This window comes from Fukomys damarensis, unplaced genomic scaffold (assembly GCF_012274545.1).
Source record: "Fukomys damarensis isolate Sample0158 unplaced genomic scaffold, DMR_v1.0_HiC HiC_scaffold_14, whole genome shotgun sequence".
In the NCBI taxonomy this organism is placed as follows: Eukaryota; Metazoa; Chordata; class Mammalia; order Rodentia; family Bathyergidae; genus Fukomys; species Fukomys damarensis.
In genome coordinates this window covers 33,589,941-33,610,636 of record NW_022900926.1, presented here as the reverse complement: position 1 = coordinate 33,610,636, position 20,696 = coordinate 33,589,941, and the positions used below count along the sequence as shown (strand labels likewise).

At 39.5% G+C, this 20,696-nt stretch overlaps 1 protein-coding gene across 1 annotated transcript in view; it reads right to left on the bottom strand.

Annotated features, from left to right (window-relative positions):
• The window catches only part of Ppil4 (peptidylprolyl isomerase like 4), a 35,926-nt gene extending 28,154 nt beyond the window's left edge, over positions 1-7,772 (bottom strand). The window contains exons 1-6 of the mRNA XM_010607726.3: positions 7,640-7,772; positions 2,862-2,929; positions 2,710-2,774; positions 2,375-2,492; positions 1,510-1,652; positions 717-813 (exon numbers count right to left, since the gene is read on the bottom strand). Coding sequence (XP_010606028.1) covers positions 717-813; positions 1,510-1,652; positions 2,375-2,492; positions 2,710-2,774; positions 2,862-2,929; positions 7,640-7,709 — 561 coding nt within the window. The 5' untranslated portion in view covers positions 7,710-7,772. The remainder of the gene's footprint in view (positions 1-716; positions 814-1,509; positions 1,653-2,374; positions 2,493-2,709; positions 2,775-2,861; positions 2,930-7,639) is intronic.
• Positions 7,773-20,696: the final 12,924 nt, after the last annotated feature.

Genomic DNA, 20,696 nt, shown 5'->3' with positions numbered 1-20,696 from the left:
GCTCAGTGGTTTCAGCGCCTGCCTTGCAAGCATAAGGACCCAAATTTGATTCCCAGTACACCCCCCAAAAAAAACCTGAAAATTGATTTAAATTAATTAAATGTAACTGTAGTGTATACTTTAAAAGTACCAATAAACTCAATAATATTTTAAAAATTAATTAATTATATACTAGCCATATTGGGCTCCTGATTTATGATAAAATCAAAATAAGTATTTACATAGCTATTATCTGTTATTCAACCAAGTACTGCGAAGAGAAGATAAAATGATTTTAAAAGTCAGCACTAATCTCAGCCATATATTCAGCTTTCAGAAAGTCTTATAAGCAGAAACTGACAGATTAAAGTATCTGGGGAAACAGTACATGCTATTCCACTGAGAAATGTCTGGGTTCTGGCCTGCCTCCACATTATCCCCAGTTGAAAAGTTCTCTCACAAGATGATAGTTTAATTTGGTTTTGAAGCTATTCACTTAACTAGAGTTAGGTGATAAAACTTGTTCTACTATAATTATTCAAGCAAGATAATCACTATGAAGAAGTAAGTTTTAGTACCTACAAGCTAAGTCATTAGGAGTTGTTAATATATATGTACATTCGATTAGAAGACAGGGCCAGGGATTTAGCTCAGTCGTTCTGCCACCTGCCTTGAAAGTACAAGGACCTGAGTTTGATCCCCAGTACCAAAAAAAAAAAAAAAAAGACTTTACTTACATCTAATTGGTCTCTTGTGGGTTCTGGTGATCGATCAGGAATTAATAAATCAGGAGGGTCATCAAACGGATCATCTAAAATCACTGTATGATTTATCCTTACAAAATAAATCCAAGTCAGATGTTAAATTTATTTCAGAATCCATATTTTATTTTCCTATAAAATATAAGTGTCCCTAATGCCAAAAAAAACTGCAAATGTACATAGATATTACTAATCTACAGTATACTTTTACAATGAGTATTACTGTTTTTAATATTGTAACTTTAGATATACATGTCTGAATCTTAATACTTTCGACCAATTTCTCAATAATCTGCATTTTTAAAACTGAAACATTAATAATTTCATCCAACATAAGCAATTACAAATAACTACAAGTATAAGATAAAATATTTTTAGAGATTCTTATCATCTTGTATTAATTCACTTTTTTTTTAGAGAGAAGGTCTCACTACGTAGTTCAGGCTGACCTAGCTCACTAGCTGCCCAGGCCGACCTCATACTCAGGGCAATTCAACACATCCACTTCCCAAGAGTTAGGATTCCAGGTGGGCACCCCACACTCAGCTTAATTCACATTTTAGGATTATTCAGAAATTAGTCCTATGCATACCAGTCACATCCATGACACTACACATCAAAAACCACAGTACTGGGGCTGGGGATTTAGCTCTGTAGCAGCACACCTGCCTCACAAGTGCAAGGTCCTGAGTTTGATCCCTAGTACCTCAAAAAAAAAATTCAAAAAAATCAGTTTTAAGACATGCAAGATAGTAAGCTGTAATCACACCTGATATCTTGATATGGTACAAAATCCTTGTCAACAAAGGTCTCATTAATTTTCTTAATTATGTCCATGCCTTCTGTCACTTCACCAAACACTGTATGAACACCATCAAGGTAATCTAGATTTTCTCCTGTAGTAATAAGAAACTACACAAAAAGACACATAATGCTGTAAATATTAAAAAATATATACAACTCGAAAATCTCTGATAAACTGGCAAAAAATACACAAAAACAAGACTCTAATTTACCAATTCTTACACACCTGTTACTAGGATTAAATAAAAACACAGACTTTATATATAAAATACCAACATGTACAGATATTCCCGATTGTTTAAAATACTTGGACAAAGCATGGCCCAGGTTTCTGAGACATAAAGAGTGGAAAAAGCACATACCCTAAAAGAGTTGTGAAGATTACACAACACAATGAATTTAAGATGCTCAACATAATCTGTTGAAAAACAAGTAAAAAATATTTAAAAGTAAACGGGCCACAGAGGAGAATAGTCATACTCTTGGATGGTGAGACTGTATTTAATATTATTTTCTTCTTTGAACTTTTCTGTATTTTCTAATTTCCTCACAACGGGCTTGGCTTACATTTATGAGAAAATAATGTGTTTTGTTTCTTTTTATAGTGCTGGGGATTGAACCTAGGGCCTTGTACACACTAAAGCACATATTCTATCTCTGAGCTATACCACTAGCCCTATAATGCTTTTAAATACAGAAAAAAAGTGCAATTTTTTAATCCTAAAAATACCTTTGACTACATTCTCTCATTACTACATAACTAAAAAGAAAACTTTGTAGGTTCCTTCCAGTCCTTCATTTGTAAGCAAAGCTTACACCCATTTTCTAACCTGAGATCCATGTTGATCACTGCCATTGTTCACCATGGACACAGTGCCTTTCTTCTTGTGCTTAATTCTTGGCACCTTTTCTGCCTCAAAAAAGCTTGCCTGATCTCCATACAGTTGACTGAAAATAAGGTAAGGTTATAAAACAAAGGTACTCTCAAAATGAAATACACAAGCATTGTAATACATAGTTTAGCAACTATTTATGGAAATATTACAATTCAAAATATTTCATTTTTTATAGAAACATTTTGGGAAGTTGGGGGAAACCCTATAGTTGAAATATATTTTAAAATGATAAACCATAAGGAGAATAAAAATAAAATAAAAGAACTTACCCAAAAATAGACTCTCCTCCACGGCCAGTACCCGTAGGATCACCGGTTTGTATGATAAAATCCCTCTATAATATATAGGATTCTTTATTAATTCACAGAATTTGCTACATGGTTTTAAAATCAAAGGACATGACTAAAATCTACCAACTCACCTGTACATTGTGAATAAGGCAATAATTATAATATTTCATTTTGCACAATTTCAGGAAATTCAAGCAAGCTGAAAGAAAAGTAAACACTGAATTTATATAGTGATCTACAAATTCAATTTTAAACAATCAGAAACACAGTATAAAAAACAGTATAATTTAATCTCTAAATTATTAAAAGAGAAGCAAAAATAGTCAAATGTATAAAGCCATTAAAAACAGGGAATGAGCCTCTTTTTCTTCTTTTTTTTTTTTTTTTTTTTTTTTTTTTTTTTTGGTACCAGGGATCAAACTCAGGATCTTGCGCTTGTGAGGCAGGCAGCAGAGCCACTGAACTAAATCCCCAGCCAGGGAATGAGTCTTTCAAAAGGCAAATATTTTAAATTTTCTGTTTATTTTCTTTATCTTCCAACTTCTGGGGCATCTGGGCTAATGTAGGAAATTGGTATTTATCCTCATGAGATAAGCAATCATTTGACGGCTTGGCTTTAAGAGAAAAAAGGACCATTAAAGAGGGCACTATGATGGGAAAAGATCTAGCAGAATACATGAAAATGTGTACACATTATATACATTTTAAAACATCTAGGAACAATTATTCTTACAATGATTAAAAAGTACATCACAAAAATCCATGCAGGGGTGTCAGGGCTGGGGATTGAATGCAAGGCCTTTGCACTGAGTTACATCCTCAGATTTTTTTTTTTTTTTTTTTTTTAAGGTCTCACTGAGTTACTAACTTGTCCAGGCTGGATTTGAAATTTCAAATCTCCTACCTCAGCCTCCCTGAGTGCTGGGATTACAGTTATGCACCATGATTTTCAAGCTTTCTCGTATAAATTTGTTTACTTAATTCACAAACATTTACTGTGTACCTTCCAGATGCTTGGCTCTGACAAAACAAATCCCCAAAAGACATGGTCTTTGCTCTCTACTGATTCACACACAGACTTAAGGCATGAAGTTAGAAACCAGACAGTAAGGTAAAAGAGGCAGTCCTTGCCTTCAAGGAATTTTTATTAAACTAAGTTACTTACAACTGAACATACGTATTTATAATAGGTATATCTAATGATACCATTTGTGCCACTTAAATAGTAAAATGGTAAAAAGTGATTTCTGAAGCATCACAAGAGTTCAAAATAATGCTTCTAGCTGAGGAAATTAGGAGACCTCATGGAAGCCTATGGTAAACATCAAAAGAACTGGATTTTATCAAATTATCATAGAGTTTACAATAAATATGTTCAATTTTATGTGTTATTTAAATATTAACAAAAATAATAAGAATTGGACACAGAATAAGCAAAAAGTGATTTCATGTTGGAAAATTATGAAAAAAAAACTGGAAATGAAAATTTAAGTTGTTTTTTTTTTGTTGTTTTTTTTTTTTTGAGGGAAGGAATGTCCAAAAGACCAGTCTTTCTGCAATATCCTGGTATTACAGAGTCATAGTGAAAAGGCTGGAGAGATGGGGGTCAAGTTGTTGTGAAGTCGTGAATATCCAGCTTTCAGTTATTTTTCTTGAGTATATTTCTGGGCTCTCTGTCAGTCCTTTTAAAAGAAAACAAAAATAATGGATCTAGGCAGTGTTCATCAATGGCCACCAAAATCTGTAGATGAAAAGCTGATGAAAGGTCTTATAAAGTAGGCATGACAGGACAGCAACCCAGACATCAAATGCCTCAATGTGATGCATCCACAAGTGTACCATACCTTATATGAAATATTCTTGCCCCAAACACTAAACTTGATTCTGACCAAGACTCTAAATCTAAGTAGCAATTTTTAAAAAATGAAAGGTTGAAGGAATATGTTAAAAGACATGAAAAGGAAATAATTAGTCAAATCTGAAACTAGAGAAATTCTATAAGACAAAGACCCGGATTCTTTCTCAAAAAAAAAAGGAAACAAAAAGGAAGGGTAGGGTATAGATTAAAAGATATTTAAGTGCCAGGCATAGTGCTGTACAACTGTAATCCCAGCACTTGGCAGGCTGAGGCAGGTGGATTGTCACAAGTTCAAGACCATCCTGGGCTACATAGTGACTTCAAGGCCAGCCCAAACTACATAGTGAGACCCTATCTTAGAAAGTCAAAACAAGATTTAAGAGATATGCCTGCTAATATATAGACCTTGATGAGATCCTAATTTAAATTACCAACTTTTAAGTGTTTATGAGGTAACAGGAATGTTTAAATGATACTATGAAATTTTTGTTAATTTTCAAGATGTGATAATGACTTATGTTTTTGTTTTTTGGTACCAGGGATCGAACTCAGTACCTTGTGCTTGCCAGGCAGGCGTGGCACAACTGAGCTACATCCCCAGTCCTTGTGTTTCTTTTTTTAAAGTCATTATTTTTTAGAGAAACATAAGGAACTAATTTCAGACTTTAAAAATCCAGTGGTAGTGAAGGTATTAAAAATGAAACCAGGAGTGAGGGATGTAATTCAGTGGTAGAGTGCCTACCCAGCTACCAAGCACGCCTGAGATCCTGGGTTCAATTCCCAGCACAAGCACAGGAATGGAGGGAGGAAAGGAAGAAGGAAGGGAGGCAGGAAGAAAGGAAAAAAGGAATGAAGGGAGGGAAGGAAAGAAGTAAGGAAGGTAGGAAGGAAGGAAGGAAGGAAAGAAGGAAGGAAGGAGGGCAGGTGGGCAGGTGGGCAGGCTATGTTTTGACAACCACCAAATTAAAATGGTCATGGGTACATGAAACAATTACAGTACACGATTTTCTCTACCTTGGTATATTTTTAATTTTCTACAATAAAAAGTAAAAAGGAAAAGATAATAAGTCTAGATATGTTACTATGCATTGATAAGTAGGTAAAATATAAGTAATTTCCAATCATATGCTTACAAATATGTCCACATAGAGTAGACTAATGTTTTTGGTGGCCCATGCTAACTGTAAAGTCACTGTGTACTAGGTGAGACAAATCCTATCTCTCCTTTAGTTTTCATAACTCTGGGACAGGAGATCCATTCATTTTTGAAGGTGCTGCTCTACATGAAGAGAGTGTCAAAGGAGCTCAAAGGAAAGCAAAACCAAAAGAAAAAAAATACAATTTCCTAAAACATTCGTTAAACCCCCAAATTCAGCTACTCACAAAGTCAAGTCTACCCCAACAATATAAGGAAATCATTTTACTTAAGCCAATTTGAGACTGGTTTCTGTCACTTGCACAGAATCCTACTATAACTCCTTTCTGGGCATCAGTAACTATCTGAACCTCTAGTGTGTGCCCTCAAAATGGCAGAGGTTGTATACAATAGTCAAGATACAGAGATAATTAAGGTACAGTTCCTGCTCTTATTGCAGTACATTCTTAAGAGGAGACAAGACGTGGAAGTAATTCCAGGACAAAAGGTAAATTTTAAAATAAAGTAAGTGTCATGTGATTTACCCAAACAACCTGAGAGCAGAAGAAACAAATCTAACTCTAGAAGGAAGCATTACGCAGAAGAGATCATGCATGATCTGAGACCTAAATAAGTAGAAAGTTGAAAGTAGAAAGTCAGGTTAAGAATGGAGAGGAGGCCAGGTGTGGCGGCGCACGCCTGCAATCCCAGCACTCGGGAGGCTGAGGCAGGAGGATCGCTGTGAGTTCAAGACCAGCCTGGGCTACACAGTGAGTTCCAGGTCAGACTCAACTATACAGTGAGACCCTGTCTCAAAAAAAAAAAAAAAAAAAAAGAATGGAGAGGAATCTGGGGCAGAGAAATAGCAAAGAATAGCAAGGATTTGGGGACAGCACGAAGTGCTTTTGCAGGAATGGGGAATATCTGAGCGTGGGAGAAAGTGTATTGTGGGAAGAGGTGCCACCATTATACAGTATACCTTGTTTCATCCTCTCTAATGGCATTCCATGGGGGCAGGACCCTTCTTATAACTAATCTCTCCTAGTCTTGGCTTCCTCCAACTAAAACATTCTCTACCTGCTGCCTACTATCTTCCCAGAGCAACACCATGCTTTAATCCTGCTTTTAAAACCTTCAAAGACTGGTCATCATCAGCAGGGCACAGAAGACTATTCAGGACCTGATTCGTCACTCACCATTCCTCCAGCCACACCACTTGGTGTTTCCAAAAAATTCCAAGCAAATTGCTAAGAAAATCCTCGTTCCCATTCATCTTTGAAAGAGCTTAACTCAAGTGTTCTACAGTCTGGTTGCTTCCCTTCTCCCCACATCCTCCTCTTGTTTCCATAGCAATTCATACACTCTTCTACTACAATACTTACAAAGCTAAAACGGGCTCCCGCCTTGATCTGTGCTACAGTGTAAAAAAGACCTTGAAGGACAAGACGCCTGGAATAGAGCTTTAACGTTACGTCCTGCAGGCTCTGTCCACACCTGCGCACACCTCCTTCCTCAGTTCAGGCGGGATGAGACGCCCACACTCACTGAGTAAAGCATATCTTGCCAGCTTTCTTCAAAATTTAACTGATTACACACCGAGTAGCATTTGATGTGGTTACCACAAGACAATAAAGGACAGCAAAGCTGCAAAAGCCATTGGTATTGCTTACGCATCCCCCATCACTCACACAACCCTAAAGCAATAATGACTGCACCGCCTTTCATCCGACCGGTAAACGCAAGATAAGGGAAAAGAGCGGCTCAGGAACGAAGTCACACAAAAACTTTCCTAACCACGGCCCATAAAGGACAGCCCCGTGGCGGGGACCCGAAGCTCCACCCAATGCGGCCGGGGACTGCCCCGTGAGAAAGCGGGCTAGCGGCTCAGCCCAGGAGAAGTAGGGCGCGGGCCTCACCTCGCGGCCGCTCCTCTGTGTACAAGTCGATGACGACGTCGCCCAAAGTAGTCTCCAGCAGAACCGCCATGGCGCCTAGTCAGCCTCCGCACTGACCCCGAGAATGGGAGGGGAAAGAGATGACAGGCGCAACCCGGCGGCGTCTACGCCAAGCGTCACCTGAGCGCGACTCCTGTTGCGTCATCGACTAGCGCCGCCCCTCCTCCCCTTCGTGTTTCGGGCGGCTGTAGTCAAAACCTGGCGACCCTGCTGACTGGAGGTGCTGTAGGTCCTGACTGGGCGCGGGTCTTTTGAAAATCCTGGTCGACCCTCCGTGACTTACACTAAAGAATGTTGCTCAAAAGGGCCACCATATAAGATTTTTTTTGTGCCCACATGCAGAACAGGGCGGCCCTCCAAGCGGTCCGCTCTTCTGTCCACCAGAGTGCCCCCGGCACTTCCTTCCCCACCTTCTGGGGAGGAGTCCCCGAGCTCCCTCATCAGTCTGTAGCGGTAAGTCAGAAACAGACCCCTGGTTTGCGCAAGGTCCTGGCTTCAATCCCCAGTACCCGCGTCTCCTAAAAGTTCCTCAGGCCTGACACGCACTATTTTCTTACCGGAAAGGTGATTAACCCAAGAATTTTTTTTTTTTCTTGCTCGTCTTGGCTAGAGCAAGAGCTATAACTATTGTAGCCTCACGTGACCAGTTCTTTGCTTCAGCCGGGTGTTGTAAATACTGTTAATTTAGAAGATTTACGAAGTTATTTCGGCTTCTACTGGGCTTTGGACCCTGACAACACTTTTCCGTGCACAGTTCATTCCCTATTGCTCTCTTTTATGCCATTTTGTACATGTTTGTGCAAATCTGGTATGTGTACACTGCTGAAATGGATAGGGAGAAGACAAGGAAATTTTTAATTTTAAAATTGAATTTTAAAATGCAGCTTCAGGACACAAAGATTACAATGTCATTTTCCCTTCCAGGAAACTCACCCAATCACCCCCCACCACACACACACAAAATCCCAAGGGTCTTAAAGATTCAATAAAGCCTGTAAACCAGGCCCATGCTTTTTCTCCTGTAAATTAAGTCTGTGCTTTTTTCCCCATATTATTCAGTTAAGCTGGTAGCATATCTGAACTTCAAAAACATTCAAACAGCTTGCACTGATACCTATCCCAGGCTCGGAGTGGTGGCGCCCACCTGTAATCCCAGCACTTGGTAAACTGAGGCAGGAGAATCGCTTAGAGTTGGAGACCAGCCTGAACTACATAGTGAGACACTGTCTTGAAATGGGGGGCGCGGATTTAGCGCAGTGGTAATGTCCGCTGCCTTGCAAGTGCAAGGACCCGAGTTCAATCTCTGGTACCAAAAACAAAACAAAACAAAAAACATCAGCTCCTACATCACCAGTCTTGAGAATGGCCCCCAAGACCACATAAAAAACCCCAATTCCAGACCATAGTGCTCACTCCTTCCTTTCTTTCACATTCATTATTTTTTCTCTGAATTTGTAATTCTGTAACTGCCTGATAAAACCTGTGTATGCCTCTCAATGACATGTCCTGCAATTTTTCTCTGGCTTGAGTAGGCTAACCTACAACCTACTCTGTGGGTGGAATGAGTTGAAGTCCCCATCTCCTCTTTGAGGGACCTGCTCAGATCCCATCTCATGACACTATGACAAATCATAAGCCTATCTAAGACAGCAAAGGAAGATAAGAGGTTTTTTTAAGCTAAAACGAAAGTTACATAAGTTATTTTGAAACAATTACTATATCAAGAAGGGTGGTGTCTAATAGAATAAGCAGTGCTAGAGAGTCACTAGAAGAATCCATTGGGTAAAGCCATTCAAGGTTAAAGTATTCAGAGAGAGTCCTTTAAATTTTCTTCATATGCATGGGTTCCTAAGAACTCTTCCTTTGTGATCTTCCAATTCCATTTTGTTAAGGTTTGACATAAATAACTTTTAATTTGAACAGCTTTCACCCTTACAGTCTCCAATAACTTTTTATCTGTTAGCCAAAATTATAATTTACAGACCTCACATGATCCTCTCCTGCCGCATCTTGTCCTCTCTCCTGTTACCCTGAAGTCACACTCGTTTTGTTGTTTTTGGGGGGGTTGGTTTTTTGTTTGTTTGTTTGTTTTTGCTATTGCCTGAATGCTGCTGACATACTTCTGCGTCAGGACTATTTCATTTGCCACCTCTAGTTGGAACCCTCTTCCTCCAGTTATTTAGATGGTCTTTTTTTTCCCCTCCGGTGCTTTGCTCATAGGTCACCCATTCAAGGAAGACTTCCCTTATTGCCATAATTAAAATTAATTCCATATATATACGTTTCTATTTTTCTCTATACAGTTTTTTGTCCACCGTTACTTTTCACCATCTACTGTGCTACATAGGAATTTGTTTATATTTGTTCATTTAACTAGAATGTATACTCCAGAAGGATAGTCAACTTTATTTGGTTTATTCCTATATACCTAGTGCCTCTAAAAGCTTGGCACACAATAAGTAAATAAATATTTGTTGGACAAGGGAGTATTGGCAATTAAAGGAATGCATATTCAAATGATTATAGTTGAAATACGAATGGGATTGCCACATTAGAAAACATTGGCAGTTTCTTCCAAAGCTAACTATAGTCTGCTGGGCATGGTGGCACACACCTGTAATCACAGCACTCAGGAGACTGAGGCAGGAGGATCACTGTGAGTTTGAGACCAGCCTGGGCTACATAGTTTCAAGTCAGTTGAACTACATAGTGAGACCCTGTTATGGTTTGGAAATTGTTCCCAAAGGTTCATGAACTGGAAGCTTGGTCCTCAACGTAATGGTATTGAAAAGTGGTACCTAGAGAGAGGTATCTCGGTCATGGGGATACCACCCTTGAAAGGGGATAATGCCATCTTGTGGGAGAAAGTGAGGTCTCAGGACTGGATAAATTACCATGCAATTGGATTATTATAAAACGGGTCAGACTCCTATGTCTGTCTTCCCCATGGGTGCTCTCTCTGTAGACACCACTTCCCTTTCTACTTCTTTGCCAAAATATGAACAACACGTGGCCTTAGCAAGAAGCTGAACAGATGCTGGTGCCATGCTCTTGAGCCTCCAGAACTGTGAGCTAAATAAATTTCTTTATAAATTACCAGCTCAGCTGGGTGTAGTGGCACATGCCTCTAGGGCCAATTACTTGAGAAACTGAAGCTGGAGTATAGTGAGCTCAAAGTCAAGCTAGGCAAAATAGTGAGACCCCATCAAAAAACTACCAGTCTTGGGTATACTGTTATAGCAATACAAAACAAACTAAGCCACATACTGTGCAGCAGTTAAGCTCCTGGTTATTTACCCAAATGAGTTTGAAATTTATATCCACACAAAAATCTGCCTATAAATGTTTACAAACACTTTATTCACAATTGCTGAAATGGAAGTAAGAAAGATGTCCTTCTATAGGGTAATGAATAAACTGTGGTACACTCATCCAATGTAATACTATTCAACATTAAATGAAGGAACCCAGGTTCACGGGAGAAATTTGAAAGTGGATGTTGTGCAGTGAGTGATATGAGGTGGTATAAATACTTGAATAACCACTGATGATTTTCTGGACCTGACTGGTTTACAACTTCAGAAGAAACGATGGAAAGCCAAGAATTTTTGTCCTGTACACTCATCAAAAGAGGAAGAAGGCCAAAGGATGGTGAGATGGAACCCTGAAGCTTGGCCCCTCAGGAAACAAGGCAGTTTTACATGACAAAGGAGGTTGCTTGGAAAGTCTCTTTTTGAAGTGCCTTGAGGTGAAACCTGGAGCTGATTTAGAAAGTGATCCCTACTTAATCTCGGTTGAGGAGGTGAAGGCCACTGGAAGGGCCAGATGTTCAACAGGAAGTCATTGAAGAAGCACTGGGATGGATTTCCAGGGGCTTCGGGTCCTCTGGCTGGTCTCGTGGGTGTCAGCCTCCCCGGTTTAAAACAAAATCAACTGGTTTTCCATAACTGCATCAAGTCCCAAAGAAAATTATTGTTACAGAAAACAGGGAATCATCTTGATTATTTGTGGCTAGGACTACTTTTTTTCTTTCTGCAATACACTGCCTTTGTTTTCTACTGTTGGCAGGAAGGAGATAAAATAATATGCAAAAGTACTGTTGTTATGCAAACTGGAGAGAGCCAGGGCCTGTTTCCTACCACCTCCTTTGAGGAGTGCTTGGGCAAGAGAAGGGGCTCTGCACTCCTCTGAGTTCTTGGTGTCAGCATGCCAAACCTGCACTGGCCACAGAGCCCATAAGAGGACATGGCTCAGCCCCTCCATGTCCACAAGTCTTGCAGTAGCACATCAGAAGCAAAGTGCAGATCTTAGCTCTTCTGAAGTCCATGCCAGCAACCATGCGTGAGGAACAAGAAGCTGAGCTGCTAGGATGCTCTCTGCAGATGTGAACCCCACTTCATGTGGAACTGGCCCGGAAGGGCACACTGAGGTGATAGGCACAGAGGATCCAAACTGCCAGCAGCAGCTGGAAAATGCCATGGGAAGCAGAAGCCTCTGGGCCATGTATTTATCCCCACTGAGTTCCCAGGCAGCTGCTTCTGCCACAGATGGGGATGATATGGAAAGGCAACTGGCAGTGCAGGAAAATGACATGAATTTGAATTTGGAAGACTTTTGGTACAAAAAAGGATGCAGGAACATGTGCTGCAAAGGGCAAAAAATATCATGAAGATGAGCCAGAGGACTTAATGAGTGTGGGAATCAGGAAGAAAAACTAGAAATTCCTTCATTTTTTGGAAGCAGCAGCTTGCTGGTGAGCTGTAACAGTGTAGGAAAGGGTGGGTTACTCTTAGAATCTGGTATTCGTGAAGATAATAAAGCACACCTTTTAGTGGAAATGACCAGCGGTGCGCTGAATCTTCTCTGAGTCATGATGTCATGGACAAGGTTTCAGAAAATAATACTGTCAGTGAGAGTCTGGGTAGTGTCCAGGACTCTGGAGGGAATGGAACACAGCCATTTTTGGAGGTAACTATTTTTTTTCTCTTTATTGAGTTTATTGGTACAATCTAGTTATATAGTACAGTTACATTCATTATTGGGATCCTGTACCTTTACATGATAGGTCTTGATTCTCGTTTTTCCCCTTGTCCCTGCCCTCCCTTCACCTCATCCTACCCTCCCCATTTACAAACACTTTATTTCCATTTTTTCAGTTTCTCATATTTTTTCTTTTCTCTTATTCCCTTTCCCCTACCCTTCCCACTTTCCCTACACCTTTAGCCCTTTTCTTCCTATTTCACATTGTTAATTATCCCATTAGGATCATGTGTACTATTATAGTTTTTCACACCAGAGAAACTATTCAGTATTTACACATGTGTGACTTATTTATTTCACTTAAGGAGGTAACTTTTAACCTGAGCAATTTTGAGACCAGTGATATGGACGAGGACACACAGGAAAGCAGAAGCATTTCCCAGGATGGAGGGTAAGGGATTCTGGGTAATGGCAATTCATATATTCAGAAGCCACACGGAGGTCCAAACTGTCAGGAAATTAGCAGGAAAATTTGCCGCACCTAATGTCTGTTGGTGACAAGTGGACAGAGAAGTGTCCTGTAAAAGAGTCATTGTCGAAGTTTTGTGATAAAACTTGTGTGGGTCTGGACATGGGAACTTGTGAAGGAGGAAACACTGGAGAAGCAGTAGCAGAGGACTGCAGCGATGCTCCACAGCAATGTTCTAACCCGCCCACAGTGGGAAGTGATGATGGATATGTAGATAACAAAGAAGATGCTGACAGATCTATCCAAAACATTAGAAGTCACTGTGATTTTGTTTCACTCTCAAGTAAATCTAAAGGAACAGTTGCAGATTTACATACTCCTGACTTTAAACATAGCCACTAATCAGACTCCTAAAAACAATGACTTACTTTCCCATAAAGAAACTCCGCCTTTTATTTTGGGAAGTGACTTAGAAAAACATGCTAAACAGGTTTTTCCAACAGTCTCTGATAATGAGAACAGTATCCAAGGATTTGATAGCAGTCAGGATCATTCAGAATCTGCTTCACTTAGTCAAATTCCCAAGTTTGCAATTCTTTGCCTAATGCTGGGGAAACAAAGCATTGTATTTACAGAGACACCGAAGCTTATATTCCTGAATGTGATGATTTGGGGAGGAGTCCAGGTCTGTTCTATGACCATCATTAAATACAAACTGCCAGAAACAGCAGTCAGTCCTGGAATAATCCTAGAAACTCTTCAGAACTCTCTGGAATAGTCAATAACATTTCCTTTTTGAAGTCATTGGACCCAGTACCGTTTTAGAAAGCTTGGAAATGTTGAAAAAGGGAAACACTGCTTTCAACAGCAAGGAACTCCACGAGCAGAAGAGCCAGAAGGCAGAACTGAAGGTTAGAATCATGTGGCTTCTGGATTTTTCTCTTTGAAGCTCAGGCTGAGGAGAGAATTACATGGCTGCCAATTTAAAAGATTCCAAAGTGTTTAATAGGTGTGGTGGCACACACCTGTGATCCCAGCACTTGGAAGGCTGAGGCAGGAGAATCACCATGAATTTGAGGCCAGCCTAGGCTACATAATGAGTTCAAGGCCAGCTTGAACTACATAGCAAGACTCTGTCTCAAAAAACAAAACAAAAAAATCCCCCAAAACAAAAGAATTCCATACTGTTTAGGTAGCATACGTACTTTGTAAACCAATTCTAATAGTGTGTAAATGGTGAAAATGAAGTCTCTTTCCTATAACAGCCCCTTCCTTAGCCCACTCCTCATAGTTTCCTCCTGGAGAATGCTTCTAGAATGTTTTATGCATGTACCGTGTGCTCCTATATTGGCACATAGAAGTGAATGTAACTGCAGGCTAAGTGTTCCAAAGCGCTGATGTTTAACTCTATAAGCCTTTCTATATTTGCACTTTACTCATGGTTCTGTGCCATAGAGGTCTTCCTCTCTTTTCTCTGTTCCATAGTTGTATTTCTTTCTTTCTTTTTTTATTTTGGTGATGCATGGCACTGAAACCAGGACGTTCACTCCCGCACTGAAATACATTTCAGCCTCCCACCCCTGCATCCCAGTCCTATTTTTATTTTGAGATGGGGTCTTGCTCAATCTCTTAACTTGCCCAGGCTGGGCCTGAAGTTGGCATCCTCCTGCCCCAGCTTCCCAGAGTGCTAGGATCAAGGGTGTGCATCACCAAACCTGGCTCTATAAATGTGTTTCTCTGTTCCATAGTATGAAAGGGGTTTGGCTCTAACCAGTGCCATAATTCCTTCCTCAGTTCTGTGATATCCACCAAATGTCTTTCAAACATCACTGCTAGGGAGGAGACCTTTACAGATTTGAGTCCACATATCCTTTGTGAATCACTTTTCAGTGATACTGAGTCTCTACATAGCTAATCATCATTTGTCCTTTACCTGAATGTCTGTTCTCCTTCATTCAGGTTCTTTGTTTTTACAGTACAGGTGATTGATCCCTGGGCCTTCTTACTGAACTACATTTCCAGCCATTTTTTGTTGGTCTGAGACAGGGTCTCACTATGTAGTTGAGACTGACCTGGAACTCACTATGTAGCCCAGGCTGGTCTTGAACTCACAGCAATCCTCCTACTTCAGCCTCCCAAGTGCTGTGATTACAGGCGCGTGCCACCATGCCTGGCTGTTTGTTGCTGTTTTTTACGTAGAGACAGAGCCTCTTGATATTGCTAAGTTGCTCAGGTGGAGCTCAAACTTGTGATCCTCCTGCCTCAGCCTCATGGAGTACTGGGATTATGAACATAGTCTGTAGTCTATATATGCATGTGCCATCACATCTGACCTTGTCAGGTTTTTTAGTAGATTTTACTGTTTTTGCTCTCCTTGATCTATTAGAGTCCTTTTTTTTTTTTTTTTTTTTTTTTTTTTTTTTTAATACCAGGGATCGAACTCAGGACCTTGAGCTTGTGAGGCAGATGCGGTGCCATTGAGCCAAAATCTCCGGCCCCTACTAGAGTTCTTTATATATTGCAGATGATATCCCCTTGTATTTGTTGCACATACTTTCCTTTGAATAGCTTATGATATGTTGCCAAAAGAGTTGTCTTTTTTTTTTTTTTGGTACCAGGGATTGAACTCAGGTCCTTGTGCTCAGAGTTGTCTTTTAAAGAATGTAATAGTAAATACTTGTACATGTTGGGCTGGGGATTTAGCTCAGCGGTTCGGTGGCCTGCCTTGCAAGCACAAGGACCCGAGTTCAATCCCCAGTACCAAAAAAAAAATACTTGTACTTGTGAATGTAAATGAATATTGTAATTTATGATGGTCTCAAAAGCTAAAATCTCAAGACATTCGTGAGTATAAATAAATCATTGTACCTACGAAAATGAAAAAAAAAATGAAGGAGTCCAGTGTGGTGGTGCATGCATATAAAGCCAGCTACTCAAGAGGCTGAGACAGGAGGATAACAAGTTTGAGATCAGTGTAGGAAAATTAACAAGGCCTTGTCTCAAAATAAAAAGAGTAAAGGGTGTAGTTCAGGAGTTAATGGCCCCAGGGTCATTCCCTTGTACCATACTCACACAGACGTGTACACAAAGAGGAGGCCAGAAGAGGGTGTGTCTCAATGGTAGTATGTGTGCTGAGCATATGAAGCACTTGGTTTAATCCCTAACACACACACACACACACACACAAATGAGCTTCAAGCCACAAGATTTGGAGGAAGCCTAAACACACATTGCTAAGTGAAAGAAGCCAATCTGAGGAGACTACATAGTGTATGATTCCAACTATATGACATTCTGGAAAAGGCAACACTATATACACATAGTAAAAGGTGATTGGGCTGGGGATGTAGCTCCATAGCCTAGCATGCATAATGTCAGGAGTTTGATCACCAGCACTAAAAAAAAAAAAAAAATTAGTGATTGTTAAAATTCTAGAAGCAGGGTAAGGACAAATGGAACAGATTAAATCTTTAGGGCAGTGAAACTATTCTATATGATATTGTAATGGTGACTAAATAACACTATACATTTTCCAAAGCCCATGAAACTATAGCACAAAAAGTAAATCCTAATGCTAACTATGAACTTTTAGCTCATAATAGTGTGTCCATATTGGTTTGTAAATTGTAAAAAAACAAAAAACAATCCAACATTAATGGAATACATTAATAATAGTGAAAGTTGGAGAGTAAAGAGGTTTTATGGCAATCCTACATTTTCTGTTTAATATTCTCTAAACCTAAAACTGCTTTTAGAAATGGACTGTAAGCCAAGCATGGTGGTGCAATTCTGTAATGCTAAGTCTTAGGAGCCTGAGGAAGAAGGATTGCCACAAATTCAAGGCCAGACTGGGCTACTTAGTGAGTTCAAGGCCAGCCTTGATTGTGAGATAATGAGAACCTGTCTCAAAAAAACCCAAAAAACAAAAAAATTCAGAATGTATTCCATTTTCACTTAAATGAATCAGAAGATTAGTTCTGAACCTTAAAATTTATATATGTAGTACTTAAAATACTTTACAGTTTTATGGTTAGAGTAACCTTCTACTTCTATTCTTAACCCCCACTCAATAAAATAACCTAACTCTACTGTAGCGGACCTTTTTATAGATTTCTGATTTTCAAAAAACTGTAATATTTTACTACATAATGTTGAATGGTGTTTTACCAAAGATGATGATCAAATTTTTTAATTATTGACGTTCTTCAATCACATCTGATCTTGTACAATAATACTGTTTCCGAAATACAATGATTAATATGTATTAAATTCAGGCTGGCCTTGAATTTACCATGGAGCCTAGGCTGGCCTTGAATTTGAGATACTCCTGCTCAGCCTTCCAAATGCTGGAATTACAGGTGTGTGTGACCACGCCCAGATTTAAATCTTAATGTCAAAACAGAAAGAGATATTTATTGATGAGAAAATAAGGCAACATGGGAAGTCCATTCAGTGAACAATACAAATTCAATATTGAATTGAGCATGGTGGCACACACCTGTAGATCCAACTATTCAGGAATATAAGGCTGGAGGATAATTTGAGCCCACAGCTCAGTACAAGATTAATGTGGGCAACATAACAAGACCTGTCTCTAAAACAAATCTTAATAAGAAATATACACATAGGATAATTTTTGGAATCTAGGAAGTAATTGTCAAGAACTGTGAAGGTTTGAGTTGTTTTTGATTGTTTGTTTGGTAGTACAAGGAATTTAACCTAGGACCTATGCACTGAACCACATATACAGACAGCCTTTTTTTATTCTTTTCATTGTGAAACAAGGTCTTGCTAAATTGCTAAATTGCTCAAACATATAATCCTCCTGCATCAGCCTCCCAAATTTCTGGGATTACAGTGTGTACCACTATGTCCAGCTAAAGTTTGAGATATCTTATTTCAAACTAAAACAGCCTACTAGAGTTTCACAGATGCTACTAGAAGATAGAAAACTCCTGAGTCAGAGACAACAGATACTTTAATTATTCACAATAAAGGAAGCTACATATTTATATAAATTCCATTGTACCAAAGATCATGCAGACTCTATGAAAGGCCCACATGATGCCTGCACACTAAGTAAGTCAGTGAATTGTACTATAGAAGAAACCTGAGCTGAGAAACTGAACCCCTCCAACCTCTCTCTCTCTCCCTCTCTCTCTTTTTAATTTTAGTTAGGGTCTCATGCTGTGCTATTTAGCCTCAAACTCTTAGGCTTAAGTCATTCTTTCACCCCAGGCTCCTCAGACATCATGCCTGGCTCTGAATCTTTTATAATGAGAATAAACATGTCTGTTATTTGCTCTGAAGGAAGATCACTATTTCCCAGCATTGTTTGGTGTGTGTGTATGTATGTGTGTGTGTTCCTTGAAAAAATACTCTGGAACAAAGGGCAGCCATTACCTTGTTCATAGAATATTTAGAAACACTAGAGATCCACAGAGAATTATCTGCCATCAACCATTTTTTCCTAAAAATCTTTGAAAACTGAAACATTAGTTCTACTTGGTAGTATATTTGTTTATATAACTCAATAAATCTTTCCCCGATGTAAACTTAAGCTATGAGACTACAGACAGCATTAAAGAGTAATATTTGGGAGAGAATCTGCCCCCATGGAGAGCAGACTGAACTTGTCCCTGAGGCATTCACTCACTGACCAACTCTACACACCAGGACTGTGCACCCTTGCTGCAGCCACTTGCCAGCTCTTGAGTTTTGTTTCCTCATGGCACAGGGCAGCAGAAGCACCAACAAATGGACTGACCTGATCATGGACAAGCCCAACACTTGGGGAGAGAAAGAAAGCCCTGGAGAGTTGGCAGCTCCAGGAAGAAATAACAGACTAGTCCAGTACTAATAATCTCAAGTAAAGCCTACAGCTATTGTAAACTACGAAATAGTGTGAGGTTTTACTCTGAAAGTGACTCCTTCATACCAAGGTACAGTTGGAGAAGAAACCCAATGCAGTACTCACTACATTACCAGATAGTGTTTAATCAGGTGCCATTTTGAAAAGGGGTTAATTATTTAAAACTGAGCCACAGAACAGCTCTACTTTATAGTTACCGGTGTTACCCTTCCACAGTGATGGGGTGAGAGACAGCCACGAGAGACATTCACAGAGAGGATATGGGCTAAAAATAGATCCCCTGAGAAGTTTAAGCTCAGGCCATGAAGAACACAGGCCCCAGGCTCTACAGTGAGAAACCAGCAATTGTAGTTTTCAGACCAGAAAGTATAGCTTTCAGCCCAGCAGGTTTTCAGAGGTGGGTAGATTTGAAAGTGAAGGCACTCAGTCTAATTATAGTCTGCTTGAACTCCTACCCTTCAGCCCACATCCAGCAGAGACCAGTGGGCTGATTGCTTTCCCCATCTACCAGTGTGAGCAAGGATATGCCTCTCCGTAGACAGCCGCCACAATCTGGGGTGTATGGACAGAGCAGGATCTGGAGCAGAGAGGGCACCTCAGAAATCCACAGGCCATAAAGCCAGATGGAGAAAATAATGATTTGTTAGCTTCCAAGACTGCAGATGCTAGAGATAAGTCATTCACTCAAAAATACAGAGGAATTTTTTTTACTCAGTTTTTTTTTTCTTTTCCCTTTATTGGTTTTTGGGAGTTTGGAGTTATGATAGTTAACTGATTATGTCAATTTGAGTAAGAAATGCTCAACTAAATTGGATCAGCATAGTCTAGGTGTGGCTAAAGGGATTTACTGAAGACAGAAGACCCACCCTGAATGTGAGTAGCACCATCCAATAGGCTTGTCGCCTGAATGGAATAAAAGGGAAATAAAGAAGGAAAGCTTCTCTCTTTGGAGGAGTTCCAGTCTTCACCTTCACCTTGGACGTCATCTTCTGGCTTCTAGTTCACATTCTTCAGCCTTTTGCCATAGACGTTTTAGCCTCCAGACATGGACTTGCACAAGACACTAAAGTGAGCACCAGGCCTTCAACCTTAGACAGCCCTTTTGCACTCTTCCACACCTGACTCTGCAAGCAACCACTGTAAGCCTACCTTGTAAATCCTTAGAGATTTATATCTCTTGCATTAAATGTTTCCCTAGTGACCACTGACTGATAGGAAGTTTCTTCTCTTTATTCTTTTTCTTTTTTTCTCCCGTTAATTCCTTTTTCTTATTATTTTCCTTTATTCTACTATTTTTTCTTCTTTTTCTTGTTCACTTGTCTCCATTACTTTTATCTATTAGTTTTCTTTTACTCCTTTATAGGAACCTTTACCTTATTTATATCTCCCCATTCTCATCTACTGATTAATTTTTCAAATTCTGCTTTTGTCATTCTCTCATTCCTCACCACATTTATCCTTACTAGTATAGCCATTAAACTATACTAAAGTATACTAAAGATATTAATGTATCTTTAGATACTTAATTCTATGCTATTACTTTTTTTTTTTTTTTTCTTTTTCGGCACTGGGGATCGAACTTGGGTCCTTGCGCTTGCGAAGCAGCCACCGGAACCACTGAGCTAAATCCCCAGCCCTATGCCATTACTATTTAATACTGTTCTATTGTTAGCAGAAATATAGTTGCTATATTTAGT